The 18005-nt window shown below is 51.9% G+C and overlaps 1 protein-coding gene across 3 annotated transcripts in view; it reads left to right on the forward strand.

Moving 5' to 3' along the window:
* Positions 1-18005, forward strand: part of VWA2 (von Willebrand factor A domain containing 2) — a 55482-nt gene that overhangs the window by 27093 nt on the left and 10384 nt on the right. For all 3 annotated transcript variants that reach the window (XR_006194397.1, XM_042908041.1, XM_042908042.1), the window contains 5 exons: positions 7501-7695; positions 11464-11597; positions 12200-12332; positions 14700-14755; positions 17507-17614. Coding sequence is in view for 2 of the 3 variants with exons in the window: in XM_042908041.1 (XP_042763975.1) it covers positions 7501-7695; positions 11464-11597; positions 12200-12332; positions 14700-14755; positions 17507-17614 (626 nt within the window). In the remaining variant the exon portion in view is untranslated. The remainder of the gene's footprint in view (positions 1-7500; positions 7696-11463; positions 11598-12199; positions 12333-14699; positions 14756-17506; positions 17615-18005) is intronic.

Raw genomic sequence — 18005 nt, forward strand, 5'->3', positions numbered from 1 at the left:
GTGATGATGATGATTGTTTTGTTTTGTTTTTATTTTTTAAATTTATTTTGAGAGAGAGTGAGCACGAGCAGGGGAGGAATATATATATACGTGTTATATATACAGGTATATATATATATATACATGTTATATATATGTATATACATACATATATATATACACATCTATATATGTATATATGTGTATGTATATATGTGTGTGTGTGTGTGTATATATATATATATATATATATATATATAGAGAGAGAGAGAGAGAGAGAGAGAATATATATTCTAAGCAGGCTCCACACTGTCAGCACAGAGCCCAATGAGGGGTTTGAACTCACAACTGTGAGATCATGATCCGATCTGAAATCAAGAGTCTGACGCTTAACTGAGCCACTCAGGTGCCCCCCCCCTCTCTTTTTGAGAGAACAAGTGTGCAAGCAGGGGAGGGGCAGAGAGAGAGGGAGAGAGAAGCTTAAGCAGGCTCCATGCCCAGCTGGGAGACTGATGCAGGGCTCTGTCTCATGACTGTGAGATCATGACCTGAGCTGAAATCAAGAGTCAGATGCTTAACCGACTGAGCCACCCAGACACCCCCTGCCATGTGCTTATTCTACACACTAAGTTTAAAAAAAAAACCAAAAAAACAAAAAAAACCCGCCTTTATTGACATGTAATTTAAATGCCATGAAGTTCACACATTCAGCGTGTACAATTCAGTGACTTCGAGTGTATTTTCCAGAGTTAGGCCACTATTACTATAATTTTAGAACGTTTTCATCACCCCAGCAAGAAACCTTGTAAATAGACATCTCTCCAGAGAAGAGGTATAAATGGCCCTCAAACACTTGGAAAGATGCTCAGTGTCATTAGTCATTAAGGAAATGCAAATCAGAACCGTAATGAGCTGCCACTTTACATCCACCAGGAAGGCTAAAATAGACGACACCCAGTAGCAAGTGTCGGCAGGGGCACGAAGAAACTGGACCCCTCATGCGCTGCTGGTGGGATTGTGAAATGGTGCAGCGCCTTTGGGACTAATCTGGCAGCTAAACACGGGTTTCCCGCGTGACCCAGTGACTCGGACAGAATTGAAGATGTATGCCTCCGGAAACACGTGGACACTGATGTTCATAGCGGCATTATTTGTAGCAGCCCCGAGATGGAAGCAACACAAAAGCCCAGTGAATGAATAGCTGAACCAAAGGCGGTATATCCGAACCATGGAAGATCATTCCTTTTCAGTCGTGAAAAGGAAGGACGATGTGATTCATGCTACAACATGGATGAACCTTGAAAACGTGATGAGCCAGACCCAGAAGGCCACGTGTTGCAGGATTCCTCCATGTATGTCAACTGTCTGGAATAGGCAAATCTGTGGAGACAAAAAACAGATCAGTCCCTGCCGGGGGCTGTGGGCAGAGGGAAGAGGGAGGGACTCCTAATGGGTGTAGGGCTTCTTTTGGGGGCGATGAAATGTTTCGAGCTTAGTGGGGATGGTTGCACAATTCTGTGACTATCCTGAACACCAGGGTGATTTTACTTTAAAAGGGTGATTTTGGGGGCGCCTTGTTGGCTCAGTTAAGCATCCAACTTCGGGTCATGATCCCATGGGTCGCGGGTTCAAGCCCCGCATCTGGCTCTGTGCTGGCAGCTCAGAGCCTGGAGCCTGCTTCGGATTCTATGTTTCCCTTTCTTTCTGCCCTTCCCTCACTCATGCTCTGTTTGTCCCTTTCTCTCTCTCTCTCTCTCTCTCTCTCTCTCTCTCTCTCTCTCTCTCTCTCAAAAATAAACATTAAATGTTTTTTTCTTAAATTAAAAAAAAATAAAAGGGTGATTTTGGGGGAGCCTGGGTTGGTGGCTCAGTTGACTGACTCTTACGCATCTGACTCTCGATTTCAGCTCAGGTCATGATCTTGCAGTTTAGTGAGTTTGAGCCCTACATTGGGCTCCACACTGACAGTACAGAACCTGCTTGGGATTCTCTCTCCCTCCCTCCCTCTCTACGCCAACCCCCCACCAACTCACCCCTGCTCTCTCTCTCTCAAAATAAATAGATAAACTTAAAAAATATTTTAAAAGGGAGAATTATATGGTATAAGAATTCATATACCATAAAATTACCATATCATTATTGATAAAACATTTTATTCCCAAAACATCTTTGTACCCATTAGATGCATGCTAACGTTTGCAGAAGAGAAACTGGCCTCTTGGTTTCAGTTCAGGACTGTATGTCAGCAATTGTTTGGGTAACTCTGCCTTGACGATTTGGTCCCACTCTGTTCTGAAAACACTGAGCAAATTGCAGCATACTGGTTCAAAAAGGCACCCTGGGGATCATCTAGTATCTATTTCAACCCCTCATTTTACGGAGGAGACCACTGAGGCTGAGAAGGAGCAGGGGACTTGGCCAGGACCGCAGAGTCCTGCTACTTGTCCAGTAGGCAACTCCCCCCCGCCCCCCCGCCACCGCCCAGCTGTCCTTCTCCACCTCTTTCCACCCTCCCCTCCCCACCCCCCAAAGTGTTTGTTGAGCCTCTCCTCAGCTGTGTTGGAAGTCATAACTAAGGGCTTGGGAGTATTAGTCACAATGTAGGAAGTCCAGAGACTCTGTAAGGATATGCCAGATGAGGACACTGTGGGTGGAGAAAGAGGCCTCTTTATGTGTCTGATCTTAGCCGTGTATGGTTAGCATCGTGTGTCCTAGGATGACTACAAGAGGCGGCAAACAAGGCAAGGAGGCACTAAGTAATTTTTTGGCCGCAGTTGCAGGGTCACTGAGGACGCTAAACGTTAAGACGTTATTATTAATCAGTACAGAGGAATGTTGGCCCGAGTGGGAGTGATAACCTCCCGAGGGCTCTCTACCCTTTTTCTGCAGTGAAATTTTAAGTGCTGGGCTGATTGGGACAGCTCTACCCAGAACTCCAAATGCTTGCCTTTTCAGACCAAGGCGATCGATCCCCTGAAAGTGTGTTTTGAGGTGGCCGGGGAACTGCCCTTGCTGCCACTTTGCATTAAGAAGTTTAAAAAAACGACACAGTTAAGAACCTTCCAGTTTTGCACCCCATGATAACATAAAATCAGATGAAGCATGGCCAGCAAAATCTGTTCCAAATGCGCAGAGCTCCTGGCCAGCTGGCTGTGCAGGCTCCCGCGGTCATTTCATTAATCTCACGGTCACGCGACTCTTGGGTTTTCTGATTGCTTTGGACCCCATCTGTAGCTTTATCAGAGTTTTACTGTATTTAGATAGCTCTCCAGAAATAGCACTCACCGCTCACTGTACCTTAGCACAATGCTAGCTGTGGCATCTTTCAAACCACATTAACATTTCAACATCGCTTTTAGAATAGTTGTAATTACGAAGCATTTTGCTCTTTTTTAACTTACTTGGTGCGCAGTTTTGCATAAAGCTGCGTTATTTTTCATGTGGATCCTTTCTAATGGCTCTATGATAACTCAATGAATCGAACTATCATAGTATATTAAATCACTCCTTTAAAGGGACACATTTACATTGATTCCAAGGTTTTTGTCTATTGGTTTAAAAAAAAGAAAGAAACCTCTGTAATCAACATCCCTCTACCTACAGTGAGTCTTTTTTTTAATGTTTATTTATTTATTTTGAGCAAGAGCGTGTGTGCGTGCAAGAGGAGGAGGGGCAGAGAGAGGGAGAGAGAATCCCAAGCAGGCTCCATGCTGTCAGCTCAGAGCCTGGCGTGGGGCTTGATCCCTCGAACCGTGGGACCGTGACCTGAGCCAAAAATCAAGAGTTGGGCGCTTAACCTGCTGAGCCCCCCAGGTGCCCCTACAGTGAGTTTTCTGATAAATTACTTTTCAGAATCTGTTTCGTGGGCTACCTGCTTCAGAATCACTGGGGCAGGGGAGGCTGGCTTGAAATGCAGATTCTCAGCCTGGTCGCACACCCGCCAGTTTGGAGTCTCTGGATGATGGGATCTGAGAATCTCCATTTTCCCACCTCCCAAGGGATTTTTATGCTCATTGGAATTTGAGACTAACTCAAAAGAAAAACCTCTTGGAACAGACTGCTAGTTAATCATGGTAACTACCACTGATGGGGTGCTCACTGGCTCCTAGGAGGCACTGGGTGTAGCATTTACTAATACTGTTACTTCCCCTACTTTAACAAGGAAGGAAAGTGAGTCTCATTACCTTTTCCAGTTTTCTTGGCTAATAAATTTCAGGACTAATATTTGAGCCCCACCGACTCTGGAGCCCACGTTCCTTATCCACTTGAGTGTTCCAATGGCCAAATGTTTAGATTCCAGACCCGCCCCCACCAAAAAAAGCCCAAGCATTGCAGTCACGGCTCCCCTAAGACCGTAGTCAGTCTGCGAACCTTCACTTGCAACCTGGGTTAGTCCTGTCTGAGAGAAATTAGAAGAATCTTGGTGAGACTCTGGCCTCCGACCTCCCTTGTCTAGAGCCAGACCCTGAGCTCAGGACAGACTCTCAGATAGAAATGCTCCACAGAGTGAGGAACATGGAGGTGGGGGGGTTTTTCCTCATTTCCCAGAGTCCAGAAGTCTTTGGGAATCTCACCTGACTGGTAGAGTATTCCAGTGGGAAAAGTGGGTTAGGGAGCAAAAGTGGAGAGGACAGACAGCACAGGCATTTGTGTGTTGAGGGACAGGAAGGACAGACACCCCACAGGCCAGTGGAGTTGGGATCCCAGACTCCCACGTCTTGGACATTTGATTTATCTCTAACCACAGCCATGGGCACACTGCCAGGGGCATGAAAGCCCAGGGAGTTTCATGGTCAGTGGGACACCTTGGCTTTTGGTGAGCAGAAGAGTATTGTGACCATTTAGGTAGAACGGTGTACTGCAGGGATCAGCAGACTTTTTCAGTGAAGATCTATAGAGGCCAAGCTTTGCTGGCCATAGGGTCTTTGCATAGATAGTACATAAACGAATGGGCATGGCTGTTTCCCACTATAACTTTATCTACAAAAAATTACAGGCTGTAATCTGCCAACCCCTGGAGAAGGAAGACCATTGGCTTTGGAATCAGCCTGACTGGGTTTAAACTCCAGTTCTGACCCCCCACTAGCTGGTTGAGAGGCAGGTGACTTGGATGGCTGTATAACGTTTTGGCTAAGAACTTGGCCTCTGGAAGTGGAGGGTCCAGAGTTCAGGTCCTGCCTCCACTATTCCTGAGCTGTGTGACCTTAGATAGGGCCTTTCCCTGAACTCCCCTATCTCAGCTGTGGTGAGAATTATTTGAGCTTAGTACCTTTACACACACACACACACACACACACACACACACACACACACACACACACAGACAGTGGTGCTTGGCAGATAGGTGCTCTGGAAATCTTAGCATTTAGTATTACTATTCTCTGGGCTGGAGTTTCTCCATCTAATAAATGAGGATAATATTAGCACCTTTTATCATCGTTGTAGGGATTACTTTTAGTAACGGGTAGGGGAAGTATTGGCATGAAGTGAAAACTCTGTATTAATATCATCCTTTAGGAATGGGAAGCCATTTGCCCTCCTAGGAGCCTTAGAGGATGGCTCTTTGTAGACGGAAGAGCTTTGGCAAAGGTGGGAGTCTTCTCAGAAATCAAAATCCTCTTGGTTATCTTCAGTATCTGATATGTGACCCAGCACAGTGTGAGAAGAGTGGGGGGGGCACTCGGTGTTCATTGATGTTCTGCTCCCTTTGGATAAGCCCCTTGCCCAAGCCAGGCTCTGCTCACCAGCCCAGGACATGGCTGGCGGTGTTCCCCAGTGCCTTTGCTTACACTTCTTCCCCTGATTGGAGTGGTCTCTTCTTTTCCTAATCCACTGACTCACCAAGACCCCATCAGATGCTTGCCTTGCTGAAGCCTGTCCCTGACAGCTCCTCCCCACGATGAACCCCTCCTCAGAACTCTTGCTATTGTCATCCTTTCGTTGGCAATTGTTATTGCTTATAGGTCCTGTTTCTTCAGCTAGACCGACAGTTCTTGGGGCATGGGATCATGTTATGCTTCCTGGTCTCACTCTCATTTTCTTCCACTTAGAGTGCCCATAAGAAACACCAGTGGGCTGAAAACAGTAGCTTTTTAATTGATGCAGATGCTGATTATGGAAGACCAGGAGTCTTAATTCTAGGAGTTATGCAGTCTTGTTGACATTCGTTAACTTAATGGAGCCTCATAGAACTGCCCTTCAAGAGCTCTCTTAGGACAGAAAGCAGTAAAAGTGAAGAATATTCTGGGCCTGGTCCATAAATCCTTCCGAGCACACTCCTCCTTGCTCTTCCCGCACCTCTCTGCTGAGTGGAGAGGTCCTTGAGGACAGAGAGGAAGGGGAGCACAAAAGGAAAGGAGCCCGGATCTCTGAGTAGCTGCTTGGAGGAGAGCAAACCAGGAGAGATGCTTGGGCAGGAGGGCCACGTCAGGCTTGCATGAGAAGTGACTGTTTTGAGTGGCGAGTTAAAGAAGCGTGTACGCATTCGCCCACGCAGATACGTGGGCACACACACACAGAGTGCCCGAGCCTCTTGCCAGTTGGGTGTTTGCACCTTAGAAGACTCGCTGTAGGGCCCTCTGAGAGACAGGCATGGTTGCCTTAATTGACACTGTAACGTAAGAATAAATGTGCCCCCCCAAATCTACAGGGCTTTCTCTGTGTGTGCGGTTAATAACCGTGGTGATTCCATCAGGCTCGACATTGTGGCTCATGTCCGATGTGTTGCCACCCACTGAAAGGTTTGGCCTAAGACCCATTACAGGGAATCGTTGTCTGCCTGTTTGACTCTGAAGGCTGACAGCCCTCCCTCTGAGGACGCTTGCATGAGCCTCCTATTGTAGGATTTAATAGAGATTCTGTGCTGGGATTCCAAGCTCAGCAGACAGTCTCTGTAACTAGGCTGTGACGAGATGGGACCACCGTAACGTCCCCCGATCTGGAAGCAGTCCCACAGTTCAGCCTTCCGGCACCTAACCCTGGACTGGAAGTGAGCCAGGAAGGCCTGATCACAGACCCTACCATCATCAGACCCTTGGATCAAAGACCCGTCCTTCACGGTTAGAGAGTCACACGATTTTCCGAAGCTCGGTTATCTGCTTGCCCACCCCAACGGGATGCTGAACCGTAACAAGAAAAGAATGATACAGATGGGGAGAGGTGGGAGGTGGGTGTTAGACACACAGACAGTGAAGGTCATCAGCCCCTGAGCTGTCACTGGAGGCAGAGGGGTACGGGAAGAGAGTCCAAAAACCTACACAAAGAATGACATTATTGCGTAATACGGCAGAGACGTCCAGGGTGAAACTTCCGTCCACAGGAAGAGTTAATTACTACTCTTCGTTGTGGTTCGGATGGTGAGAAGGTGCACGTCCCATGCTGGACTTGTCACTCTGAGCCACTGCTGGGAGAAAGCGGCTGTCACTAAGCATGGAGGAGCCCGTTGTTTCAGGTCGTCATTCCCAATTCACGCAGGCGGATGACTGACTGTCGTCTTTGTCTCCTCCTCCTGTGTGCACCCAGAGGAGGGCGCACAGAGACAGGCCTCGCTCTGAAATACCTTCTGCGCAAAGGGTTCCCTGGGGGCAGAAATGCCTCTGTGCCCCAGATCCTCATCGTCGTCACTGACGGGAGATCCCAAGGGCACGTGGCCGCGCCAGCCAAGCAGCTCAAGGAAAGAGGTGTCACCGTATTTGCCGTCGGGGTCCGGTTTCCCAGGTAAGAGCCTCGGTCGCTCTGGGTCACCCTGGAGACTGTGGAGACACAGTAAGAGAGGGGATTTGGCCAGACCACTCTGGTCCTTCCAGGCTCGCTCTCCTCCTCGCTTTGTATGTGGTGCCAGAACGCGCGGAGCTCCAAGTCTGGGAGCGTGCGTTGTCTTTAGCTGAGTCTGAGTCCTTGGTTGTAAGCGCCAGAAACTTGACCCCAGTTGACTCGGGCAGAAATGGAAATTCACAGACTCATCTGATTGTACTGGGTGGGTCAGGGGTCCCTTGGGGTGAGCGGGAGCCAGGGACTTGAACGCCATGAAGATTCTTTCTTTCCTCTCGCCTCTGCTCTTCTCTGAGCCTGGTCCTCAAAGGAACCCGGGACTGTGGCTGCAGGTGGCGCCCAGCTCCACCCTGGGGAGAGAAGACTCATGTTCCCGGTTTCAAGTGGAATAATCCAAGAAAGGGTTCTCCTTAGCCTGAGTCACAGACCCACTCCTGAGGCCGGGAGAGTGGGGGTCTCTGAGGGGCCGCTCCCTCCTCAGACACTGGAATGTGCTTTCCTGGAAAAGAGAGGAGCACAGGTCTTCCCCGCTGTCAACCCTAAAATTGGGGGTGCCCTTGTGGGCCCTCGTTATTGTGGGTATTAAGTGAAAGGACTCTCTGGTCTGGGTACCATGCCTGTACACAGAAATCCCATTTTCTATTATTTTTTAAGTGTATGTATTCATTTTGAGAGGGCATGAGAGAGGCATGCACAAGTCAGTGGGGGAGGGGCAGAGGGAGCCAGGGAATCCCAAGCAGGCTTCACACCGAGAGCACAGAGCCCGACTCAGGGCTCAGTCCCATGAACTATGAGACCGTGACTTGGGCCAAAATCAAGAGTTGGACACTCAGCCGACTGAGCCACCCAGGAGCCCCTCTATTAGTTTTAGTACAGGTGTTAGAATTCTAAGTTCTCCGAATACAGAGACGGTACAAAGCGCCTGCCTTCACGGAGCTTCCGTTCTAGGAGAGGCACTAGGCAATAAACATGTGAGTGAATGAATAAGTAATGCTATTTCGGGTGGAAGTAAAACGCAGAGAAGGAAAAGGAAGGTGGTAGGAGGTTAACAAGAGTGATGAGGCGCAGGGAACCCAGCTGTTTTAGATCGGGCAGGGGGAGGGTCTGTTAGGAGTTGATTTTTGAGCAGAAACTTGAGGGGAGCAAGTAAGCCTTCCAAATAGCAGGGAAAAGAGTAGGCAAGACAGATGCCGAGCACAGACGGCCTGAGCCAGCTTAGTGTGCTATAGAACAGAAAGCCTGGCGGTGTGTGTGGAACCCAGCAAACAAGGGGTGAATTACAAGAAACGGGGTAGAAGAGGTAGGTAGGAGTCAGGTCTCTAGACCTGCGGGTCACAGTAAAGCCTTCAGAGCGTATTGTGAGTAGCCTGGGAAGGTTCGGTGGCTTTGAGCCGGGAAGTGCCACGTGTTGACTAGCTGTTTTAGAAGATCACACTGGCTGCCAGGTAGAGAAGAGACTGGGGGGTTGAGGTGCAAGGAGAAGGGGTGGGGCAGGGCAGGGAATCTAGTTAGGCGACCTTTGGTTGGAGCGCTCACCAGAGAGAGAAAGAGAGAGGGAGGGAGGGAGAGAGAGAGAGAGAGATCGTGGTGGCTTATAGCGGGAAAGTGCTGGGACCTCGCTAAGGGATGGTTGGACTCGGGTAGTTCTGAAGGCAGGGCAGTGGAGTGGCTGGTGAGCTGCGCGTGGGACAACCCAGGATTTTGGCCTGAGCCCCAGAGCGAAAGGCGGGGCTACTTACTGAGGTGGGGAGGGCTGGGGAGGAGCAAGGGGAGCGGAGTCCTCTTTCAGATCAAGTTTGGGGTGCATATTGGACCTCTGAGCAGAGAAGCTGAGTCAGCGGCGGGACGTAGGAGTCTGGGCCGCAGGAGAGAGGACGGACAGAGATTGAACTCGAGGGCGGCATTTATAGCCTGAAGATCACCTAGCGAGTGGGTGCAGCGAGGGAAGACCACCGAGGACCAGCGTGCGCAGTACTGGGGGGCGGGGGGGGCTATCCCGGGCCGGGCCGCCACCAGCAGCATCCCGTTGTGGTTGTCATTGCCAGTGAGTGAGTATTTAACACACACCGCCTCATCAGGGGCTCTTTTTGTGTCCTCACGCATGAGAGAGGAGACAAGGGTGTTGCTTCCTGGCCCGCTGCCCACCCTCCTCCTGCACGGTGCCGAATCCAGTACCTTGCACGTCGCACTTGCCCAAAGGTTTGGCAGTGAGGATGCTGCCTGCCAGGTGGTGGCGATACGTGGCCCGTTCCGGGACTTTCTTCTCCAGCTGCCAGCTGGAGCAGTGCTTCTCAGACTGTCCGTGGTGGAGGTCCAGTCTGTTTTGTTTTGCTTTGAATCCATCATGGATATATACTTCAGAGGAAGACAAAAAAAAAAAAAAAAAAAAGAATTACTTGCAAAGTGAAATAAAAAGCAAAGACAGAATAGAAGCCCAAAAGTTTATTACTTGATCCAGCAGGCGTAAAATGACACTGTCAGGTTCCTGTATAATAGCTTCTAGGTGTTTATTGTCAGTGTCTATGCTCGTCTGGTTCTGGATGAGGGTGAAACGGTTTGGGGGCCTATACCTACACTTTGAGCACCCCTCAACTCGGAAGCCCCCTTGTGTGTGTCAGGTGCTGTCCGAGGTACTGGGCGGAATGTCTAGTTTACACGGCTCCAGAGGAGAATGGAGAGGTTTATACCAGTGAACTTGGGAGATAAATGAAGTTGTCATACTGCCAGACCTTGGTCTGTCTTGATGAATTTCTTGATGGGCAAGATTCTAAATACATTCCTGACTACCCAGTCTCCTTAAAAAGGTTTCTCGGGGCACCCGGGCGGCTCAGTCAGTTAAGCGTCCGACTTCGGCTCAGGTCACGGTCTCACGGTTCCTGGGTTCGAGCCCGGCATTGGATTCGGTGCTGACAGCTCAGAGCCTGGAGCCTGCTTCAGATTCTGTTTCTCCCTCTCTGTCTCTGCCCTTCCCCTGCTCGCACTCTGTCTCTCTCTCTGTCTCTGTCTCTCTGTCTCAAAAAATAAAAAGTAAAAAAAAAAAAAAAAAAAAAGAAAGAAATCGAAAAAAAAGGCTTCTCAACATCATTTAATGCTTTCTTCATCCCACATGTCATTTTGGGGCTGGGCCCTAACCGCAGTGCCCCCTGGCTGCTGACGTGTGCTGGCCCCTTCCTCTGCATAACCTCACGTTGCTGACCCTTGAGTTCTTATGTCCACTGTTTATCATCCTTCAGTGTTTTCTTTCTACCGCTAGCTTCCCTTGCTCATTCTTCTCTTGCCATCACCCAGAATCACTTTCCCTCATTTCCTTTCTGGTTAAATGTTTCTCATTAGCTGTGGGGGATAACACCAGACAACCAAGTCTGTTAAGACCATGTCTCAAATGAGAGCCGATGGTTCCGCGGGTTTGGCTTGCCTTGGAGAAGTTTGTGAATCCTGGCACGCGTGCTCGAACGCCCTCGGGGCCTTTCTGCGGTTCACTTCTGGACCTTACCTCACCCACCGGGGATGCAGGTAAGGTCCAGAAGTGAACCACAGAAAGAACCTGCATCCCCGGTGGGTGAGGTTGCAGCTACGTGGCCTTTGGAGCAGTGCGGTCATACTGCTGTCCACAGGGAGCCCCTGGTGTAGGAGATGGGTGGACAAGAAGGTGGAGGGGGGTGGGGCAGTCAGCTGCTCGTAACTTCTCTGCTGGGGGCTGGGGACGGGGGACAGGTGGGAGGAGCTGCACGTGCTGGCCAGCGAGCCGAGGGAGCAGCACGTGCTGATGGCTGAGCAGGTGGAGGACGCCACCAATGGCCTTTTAAGCACCCTCAGCAAGTCTGACATCTGCACCGTCGCCTCTCCAGGTAAGGCCTTCCAGGCTGAGAAGGTGTGGCCCCGCCCAGGTAGAAGCAGGGTGGGGACGGTTCCCCGAGGCAAGAGGTCAGGAGGCTCCCCAGGGAGAGGGGAGGGCAAGAGGAGCGGGGTCTCGCAGCTTCAGCTCTGGGGTGCTCTGCTCGGGCTGCCTCCCTGCGTCGAGCCCTGTGGTTTCTCAGCGCGGAACCCCGAGCTTGTCGCTGAGGGGTAGAGGGGCCCCGGGTGTGGGCCCCGGACCTGGTGGGGCCCCCTGTGCCTGTCCCCTCCTCAGGAGGAAGAGCCAAGTGAGCTCCCCAGGCACGGTCAGCACGGGGCCACTTCAGCTGGGGTGAGGTCTCCGCATTGCTAGTTGTCATCATCAGCCTCCACCCGGGAGCCAGAATAAAAGGCGCACACGTGCACAAGATGCGAGAGCTGTGGGCCGGGGGGATGCTCAGAGACTGGCTGCCCGGCCAGCAGGTAGCGCAGGGCCCCTCCCCTGACGTGCTCGGCCGGGAAAGAGGCAGAAGGTAGCAGGGCTGAGGGTGGTGGGACCGCAGGTGGGGGAGGGAGATAACCCTGTCTTCTCCGTCACTGTGCCCTGTGGACACAGACTGCCAGGTCCAGCCTCATCCCTGTGAGCGCAAGACGCTGGAGACGGTCAGGGAGCTTGTGGGCAGTGCCCTGTGCTGGAGAGGATCGCGGGGGACCGATGCCGTGCTGGTGGCACTCTGTCCCTTCTCCAGGTTTGTCCACGTGGTCTGGGGTCAGCGCCCGAGGGCCTGCCTGGGTAGAGACGGAGACCCCCACAGCTGGGCGCGCACGTGCTCCGGGGAGAACAGCTGTTTGGAAGGGCCTTGGCCACGGGGCGTGACAGGGACCAGAGGGGACCTGGGAGGGAGACAGGGACAGAGCTGTGGGGTCACAGGAAAGGTCACAGCTACACAGCGTCAGAATCTTGTCGACCCACGGCCCAGTCGCGCACGGTGAGTGAGGGTGACAGGGCCACAGCCATTCTGGAAGGCTAATAAGGGAGCCAAAGCCAGTCCTCTAGGGCAGTGGTCTGGACTTCGGATGGCGGTCTGGTAATTTGATTCCTCTGAATACCAGTCTCTGTCCTTATGGGGCCGAGTGGGGCGGGAGGCTTAAGGTCTTAGATAAATTCCAGTTGTGGAGGCCGTGGGGGATGATGCAGTGTTCGTCAGAACTGGAGCTCAGGCGTTCTAGAATACCTGCTGCCTGGAGGTCAGCCATTCTCTCGAAGATTCCTAGACTAGACTACCTGCGGTACAGCATCTGGTCGGCAGCTGGTGATCCTGTCCTCTTGCCTTCTCTGGAAAGCCAGGGGTCATATTGGAACCAGCTGCATCTTTGGCCTTGGCCTGCCCCTCAGTGATGAGCTCAGAAGACACCCAGCAATGAAATGGACCGGCTGCGAAGCCGTGAGCCATCACGCTGGGCTGGGGGCGAGTCCAAAGACCGTCTTGGCAGGGAAGGGCCGTGGCCTGCACGTGGGTCAGAGAAAAGAGGGCCTCATGCCTTGGCAGAGGCCACTAGAGGCCCTCTTCAGAACCCGAGCTTTCGAGTGAAAGAAGGCAGTTCTTTGTTTCCCCACTGGACTCGTTCTGAGAGCTCACTCTGAACCGAGCGGGGTGCAGTGCGGACAGAGGCATGGCCGCCACCTCCAGGTAGCTCGTGGTCCAGAGGAGGCATTGGACAGTGACCACCGTCAGGTGTCTCAGGTGCCAGGACGGGGCCTGTCCTCCCTGGGATGTCATGGAGAAGGGGCTGCTGGATCAGTCTTGAAAGAAACGGGAACCCGGTGATGCCACACAGAGGCATTCAGAGCTGGGAGCCCCAGGAGAAGCTGGTGGGTAGAGGACACCCCGTGGCTTTGTGCTCAGATCCTGGAGTCAGGCTGCTGAGCTGCTAATTCCCAAGTGACCACTGGTGAGCTCGGAACCTCCCCCTCCCTTTTCCTACATGTGAAAGGGGGATGATGATAATACCCACCCCATAGGGTTGTGGAGAGTCGGCAACGAGTTGATCTGTGGAGTGCACTAATCCTGGAGGCTTTTAGAATTGTCTGCCTGTGTAGTAAGCTCTTCGCCAATTCCCCGATTCAAGAAACCCTGAGGGCCTCCTCTGTGCCTAGCACTGTCCCAGGTCCTGGGGAATCAGCGTGAGTGTCTCAGAAACCAGTCTGCCCTCACGAGCTGATACTCCAGTGGCAGGAGGCAATAGTAAATAAAACGAATGCATAAAATAAACTGATAGGTAGTGATTAGTGCTACAGAGAAAAGGAACGAAAGGACGGGTGGGCGTGGGGAGGTGGTGGTTGGGGCAGCGTTGGCAGAGTGGGCAGGAAAGGCCTTGCATAGAGTCCAGGCCCGAGGGAGCTCAGGAAGGAGCCGTGAGCGATGTGCAGATCCAGGCAAAGCCCTGTGGCCAGTCTCTGCTCCAACGACGTGGGATTCCCAGTTCAGGCTGGGAGGAGTCCGCAGAACTTTCTGGGCTAGGATTTGTGGTCTCAGGAAGTCACTAGGAGTACATGTGGACAGGGAGAAGATTTCTCTTTAATGAGCTGGCAGCTTGGCAGACTTTTGATTTCAGCAACTCCTTGAGTTGGTAATTGACTTGGCTTTAATCCCAAGTGGGTGTTTTGCTCCAGGGAAGGCTCTGCCCTAGAGGTGAGCCCAATTAGCCTGCCCCTGTGGTGGGAGGCCTGGGGGAATCACACGGCCAGAATCCAGTTGCCCAACTCCCACTGTTTCCTCGCCCTCCCCTCCAGCGCTGCATTGTGCCGGCCCCAGAAAGTAACCCGTAATAGAAAGCTCTGCCGATAGTTCAGAGTTCTGAGCACAGCTATTTCCGAATTCTGACATGATCGCCAACTTACATTTTTTAAAAACTGTTTCCGGGTAGCTTGGAACTTTCCCTATCCTATCCACATACAGATAAAAGTTGGGGTAGAATCAAGACAGAAAGACGTCTTTCTTGACCCGTATCTGCATTGGAATCTCATACCGGCTTTTAGCGGTTCAAATTGCCTTCCAGGTTTCTGCTTTCGTGTTAAACTTTTGCTCTCTGCCATTTGTTCCCTTGGGTGACAGCTGGAAGAGAGTGGTCCTAACCCACCCTGCCACCTGCTACAGGACAGCCTGCCCAGGTACAGTCTGTGTCTTGGGTTTTCTAGCTCTTTCTGGGCCCTGGGACTAGGCTGGCGTCTAAAGATGTGTTTGCACGCCTGGGGCAGAGGGTGGGGTTGGAACCAGCTCCCAGGCAGGGCGACCGGCATTGCAGAGGTGGAGGCGAATGCTCATGCTGGACTCATTCCCCCTTTGCTCAGTGGCGTTTTTTCACTAAGGATGAAGACTTTGGAGTTACCTTCCTTAACCCGTGCCCCTTGCAGGACAAGAGGCAGAGAAGGGCGTGCCTTGAGCACCGGCTTTGCAGAAAGGGAAGCTCACGTCCAGCACCAAACTCCAGGCTGGACACTTAAGCCTCAGTTTCCTCCTCTATAAAACAGGTTGTCCCACGTCTGGAATCCCCGTCTCCCTGCTCTGTATGACAGGGGGTATCATAAACGGGTTCCTAGTGAAGATTCGGTAGATAAATGCCCACGGAAGTGCTTCGTCAGCCACAAGGCCCCAAAGCAAACGGGCGGACTCACTAATACCATTAGGCATCGTTCAGCCTGGCTCCCCAGTGGGCCTTCCTGCTCCTTCTCCGGGGGTCTAGCGCACCTCACTGACCCGGGAGCATAGAAATTGCACTCATGTGTTGGCATCAGTCATTTATGGGTTTGCTACTCCCGACTGAGGCAAGGAGCCTGTCTCCTGGAAGCAGAGCCAGCTGCACTTTCTGCCCCGAGTTTGGCGATCCCCTTGACATCCTGTTTTAAAGTTCCCAAGTTGCGTCCTTGTGAAACACAGAAGAAACTGAAAGTAGGGTGGTTTTTCCCTCAGACATTAAGGTTTGAGGGGTGCCTGGGTGGCTCAGTTGGTTAAGCTCAGTCTTGATTTCGGCTCAGGTCACGATCTCATGGTTCTTGAGATCACGTCTCGCGTCGAGTCCTGCTTGGGATTCTCTGTCCCCCTCTCTCTTTGCCTGTCCCCTGCTCATGCATGCTCGCGCACACGCACGTGCTCGCTGTCTTTCTGCACGCCCCCCCCCCAAAAAAAAAAAGGAAATTGAAGTATGAGTCTAAAGCTTTGGAAAGAGAGTGACCCGGGTTTGAGTCCCAGCTCTACCCCTTTCCAGCTATCTGAACTGCACGTGACCTCTAGTCATTGAGCTTCAGTCTCCCCATCTGAAATGAGGGGACCTTGACAAAACCTACCTCATCGGGCAGTGTCCGTGAAGCGAGATCATGCACGCGTGGTGCTTAACACAGTACCTGGCACATAGTAGCTGCTCCATTAAAGGCCCCATGTTCATGCGCCCCCAGTTGTTTCCATGATACACAGGCTGGCAGAATAGCAGGCCTGGGTGCCCGGAGTTAGCCTCAAAAATTCTACCTCCAATAAGCATACGCTTTAATTATAGTGATGTGACCACCACATTTTCTACATTTTTATGTAGAAAGGACAGAAATCACCAATTCCTGTGGTAACCACACTCAGCTGCTTAGTAAGTCCTTTGCATATCATGACACGTGAATTCATAAAGATCTTGTCTGTTCTAACTCTGGGAGGGAGGTCATGTGGTATCATCTGCATTTTACAGTAATTGATAAGGGAATTGAAAGGAGCTCAGATATTGACCATAGGTAGGACACTTCAGAGCGGGCCCCATTTTGTCACGGGCTGTGGTTTCCTGTATAAAGTAGCCCCTTTGGAAGAGACACTGCCCCTAATTTGGACCTCACCTCCCAAAGCCAATGCTGTGTTAACATGTTATGGAGTGTTGGCTTCACGCCAGGCTTTGTGCCAAGACATTAGTTTGCGTGATCGTCACGATAACTCTGTGGAGGGGCTAATTAAGGCGCCCATGCAGGTGGAGGAGGCCACCTTCATGGGCCCCAGGCACCAAAGGCTCACCATCTTGCAGTGGCAGCCCGGAGAGGCCGTTAAGAACAGCCACGTAGAACTTCAGGAAATGGCACGCCACGGTGCCGCCTGAGTCTTAACGGACACCCGCGTGGCTGCCATGATGCTACTGAGATTTCCATCCTCACCGAGCTCCGACCCAACACCAGTTAATCACTGCAGCCCCCGGGAGCTCTTCCAGGTCTCCTCGGCAGGCGGGGGCTGTGAAGCCATGTTGTGCAGTCGGCTAAGGCTGCCATGAACGAATATCACAGACCGGATGCCTGAAGCAACAGAAATGCACTTGCTCGTGGTTCTGGAGACTGGGGGTCCAAGATGAAGGGGGCGGCAGGTTCTGTTTCTTCTGGGGTCTCTCTGCTCCGTTTGCAGATGGCTGTCTCCTCATTGTCCTCACGTGGCCTCCCTCTGCGCGAGGCTGGTGTCTCTTCCTCCTTGTACGCGCCAGACTGGATTAGGGCCCACCCTATGACCTCATTTGGCCTTAATTTCCTCTTTAAAGGCCCTTTCCAGATACAGTCACATCCTAAGGACCTGAGGGCTGGGACTTGCACATATGAATTTGGAGGAAGACAATTCAGTCCCTAACAGTCCAGGGTCCGTTGAGCCTGTAATTCACACAGGGCCTTAGGGAGCCCATCACTGAGTGCCCTTGACATCGGCCACCCGGCCCCTGCTTTACGTGCCTCACTCGCTTTCTGTCCCCTCTTTGCCACAGACTTCGTGGCTAGTTTCCTAGTGGTCCCAAGGGAAGAAGGGAGCTGGGCCCTGGTGGGGTGCAGGGTGGTCTGCCGGATTCACACCTCTGGCCAAACCCCTTCAAGCCTCTGAGCTGACGTGCTAGGCTCTTAATGGGCCTCTCTCTCCGATAGGCGCCTGTGACTCGCAGCCCTGCCAGAATGGAGGCACGTGTGTTCCGGAAGGACTGGACAGGTACCGCTGCCTCTGCCCACCAGCCTTCGGAGGGGAGGCTAACTGCGGTACGTATGCACGGGACTTCTGAGACTGACCGCTGGGGAGCCGTGGAACCTGGGCTCCCCCTACCAACCTCCCACCCCGCTAGCTACTAGGTAGAAACTGGCCCTCGAGTTGTAGAGCCACCTACTTTGCAGGCACACCGCCGATCTGTTGTTTCGTGTGATACAGCCTCTGAGTGCTCCACGAATAAATAACTCAGGTGGTGATACCCTGGGTAGGACAGCGGCTCCTGGCGTATTATCTTTAGAACGGCCACTGCTTGCTCTTTGAGCATTGCTGAGTTCAGGTGCAGGCTGACGCCAGTCCGACTCTCAGTCCTGGTTCTGGGCAGTCTCTTCTCCCCTCTCATAGGAACAGGAGCAAAGGGCCTAACCCCTGGTATGAGATGAAAAT

Source organism: Panthera leo, chromosome D2 (assembly GCF_018350215.1).
Source record: "Panthera leo isolate Ple1 chromosome D2, P.leo_Ple1_pat1.1, whole genome shotgun sequence".
NCBI lineage: Eukaryota > Metazoa > Chordata > Mammalia > Carnivora > Felidae > Panthera > Panthera leo.